This window comes from Cyprinodon variegatus, unplaced genomic scaffold, assembly GCF_000732505.1.
Source record: "Cyprinodon variegatus isolate N-32 unplaced genomic scaffold, C_variegatus-1.0 Scaffold609, whole genome shotgun sequence".
Taxonomy (NCBI): domain Eukaryota; kingdom Metazoa; phylum Chordata; class Actinopteri; order Cyprinodontiformes; family Cyprinodontidae; genus Cyprinodon; species Cyprinodon variegatus.
Genome location: NW_015151062.1, coordinates 505,995 through 507,793, shown reverse-complemented (window position 1 = coordinate 507,793; position 1,799 = coordinate 505,995). Strand labels below are relative to the sequence as shown.

Below are 1,799 nucleotides of genomic sequence, written 5' to 3'. Positions count from 1 at the left end.
GGGTGAAATGTTCAGCAGGACGCCAACAGCCAGCCACAATCACAGTGGAACAGGTGATGTAGTTTAACCTGGCTGGAGGCGGGGCTTTAAATAAGTTGAGAAGTTTGGGCAAAACAGGAAGTGGGCCCGCAAAAATAAAAGTCTTGATTGATTGACTAATTGCGGGTTATACCAGACTTTCTGAAGAGCTTCCTGAAGTAAAACCTTTAGAGGTTGTGAAGGGTCTGAAGGTGTTACTGGAGCCGCTTCTCCTCCTGAAGATCTGTCTGTTTGCTTCTGCTCAGGAGGACGATGAAGAGTTTGCCCCAGAGAATGTTACCTTTGCTCCAAAGGATGTGACTCCGGTGGACTTCACCCCGAGGCTGGGGGTTCAGGGTCTGGGGTACCGCGGTCTGGACCCAGGTCTGGCCCTGCTGGGGCGAGTCACGGACGAGCATGTGGACCTGTTCAAGCCTCAGTCAGAGACCAGGAGTCGGCTGTTCGGGGACCGGCAGAGAAGCTCCAGGAGAGGAGGGGTCGCCGGTCAGGTGGGCTTCAGCTCCTTTAGGGGGTCGGAATGATGGAGGTCTGGGTGTTGGTTGACCTGAGCTTTGACCTGCAGGCGTTTGGCGTGGGGGCGCTGGAGGACGAGGACGAGGATGTCTACCACAGAGACTCCATGTCGAGATATGACACCGTTCTGAAAGACGAGGAGCCTGGAGACGGTCTGTACGGCTGGACGGCTCCGCAGCAGTACACCAAGCAGAAAGGTAAAACCCGGACAGTCCTGGGAGCGTCTGAAGGGCGTCCGGCTGGAATTACGTTCATGTTTGTCTGAATGTTTTCAGACAGAAGCAGAGACGCTTCGTACCTGGGGAAAATCCTGGAGGGGTTCACTCTGGCCCAGAAACCTCTGGAGGAGAAAACGGTGAGTCTGCAGCTGAGAAGCTTTCTGTTTCTGGAGGAAACTCCCCGCTGACTCCTCTCTGCTCCTGCAGATCTTCCCTCCTCCCATTCTGCCCAGAGATTACCGCCCTGTCCATTATTTCCGTCCACAAGTCATCGTCTCCAGACTGTCTGGAGTCAGTCCGGCGCTCGCTGAGGCTCTGAAGACCTCCAGGGGTCACATGGTCAAAGAAGAGCCCCAGCAGGGAGGACGCCACCAGCTGGACTCTGGCCAGAGGGGGGCGCTGCTGGGGGAGGACGCCCTGAAAGGTGAAGGGCTCTGTCTAATCTCTGGGTTCAGCAGTAAGCCTGTGTTTAGGTTTGGACTCCTGCTCCAAAGACTCATGATCCGATTCTCTAAGAGTCTTAAAGCATCAAACTGGCCGACCACAATAGAACCTGCTGGTTCTGCTGGTTCTGAGATCTCCAGTCCATCCAGAACCAGAGGCAGGATTTGGGTTTTCCAAACCAATTTGCTTCCATTCTTTGAATCCGTTGAACTCATTACAAAATAGGTTTTTTATCCCTAAAGCAAATGATACGTTATAATAACTCAGGGATTTTTATGAGTAGTTTGTGTTGAAAGCTGTAAGCAGGACGGATATTCTGTAGAGTTCTGTGTATCAGTAGATCTGTGGAAGCCTCTGACTGAAGACGCTCTGATGTTGTTTATCGACTGATGTCCATAATGTTCTTCTCTTTATGAATAACTCTTCTTTGTGATTCTAGAAGAGTTTCTGGAACAGACCGGCTTTTAATATTAGCTTGATGAGCTTTTTTAAAGTCATAGGGAAATCATATTTAACCCTTTAAAGCCCGATCCAAGAATAAAACAAAACAGAAAATTACTTTTTTTTGGTTTTAAGTCCTTATTT

The 1,799-nt window shown here is 50.3% G+C and overlaps 1 protein-coding gene across 1 annotated transcript in view; it reads left to right on the top strand.

Moving 5' to 3' along the window:
- Positions 1 to 1,799, top strand: part of gpatch1 (G-patch domain containing 1) — an 18,625-nt gene that overhangs the window by 8,698 nt on the left and 8,128 nt on the right. Inside the window, exons 5-8 of the mRNA XM_015392833.1 lie at positions 285 to 527; positions 602 to 749; positions 828 to 907; positions 978 to 1,194. Coding sequence (XP_015248319.1) covers positions 285 to 527; positions 602 to 749; positions 828 to 907; positions 978 to 1,194 — 688 coding nt within the window. The remainder of the gene's footprint in view (positions 1 to 284; positions 528 to 601; positions 750 to 827; positions 908 to 977; positions 1,195 to 1,799) is intronic.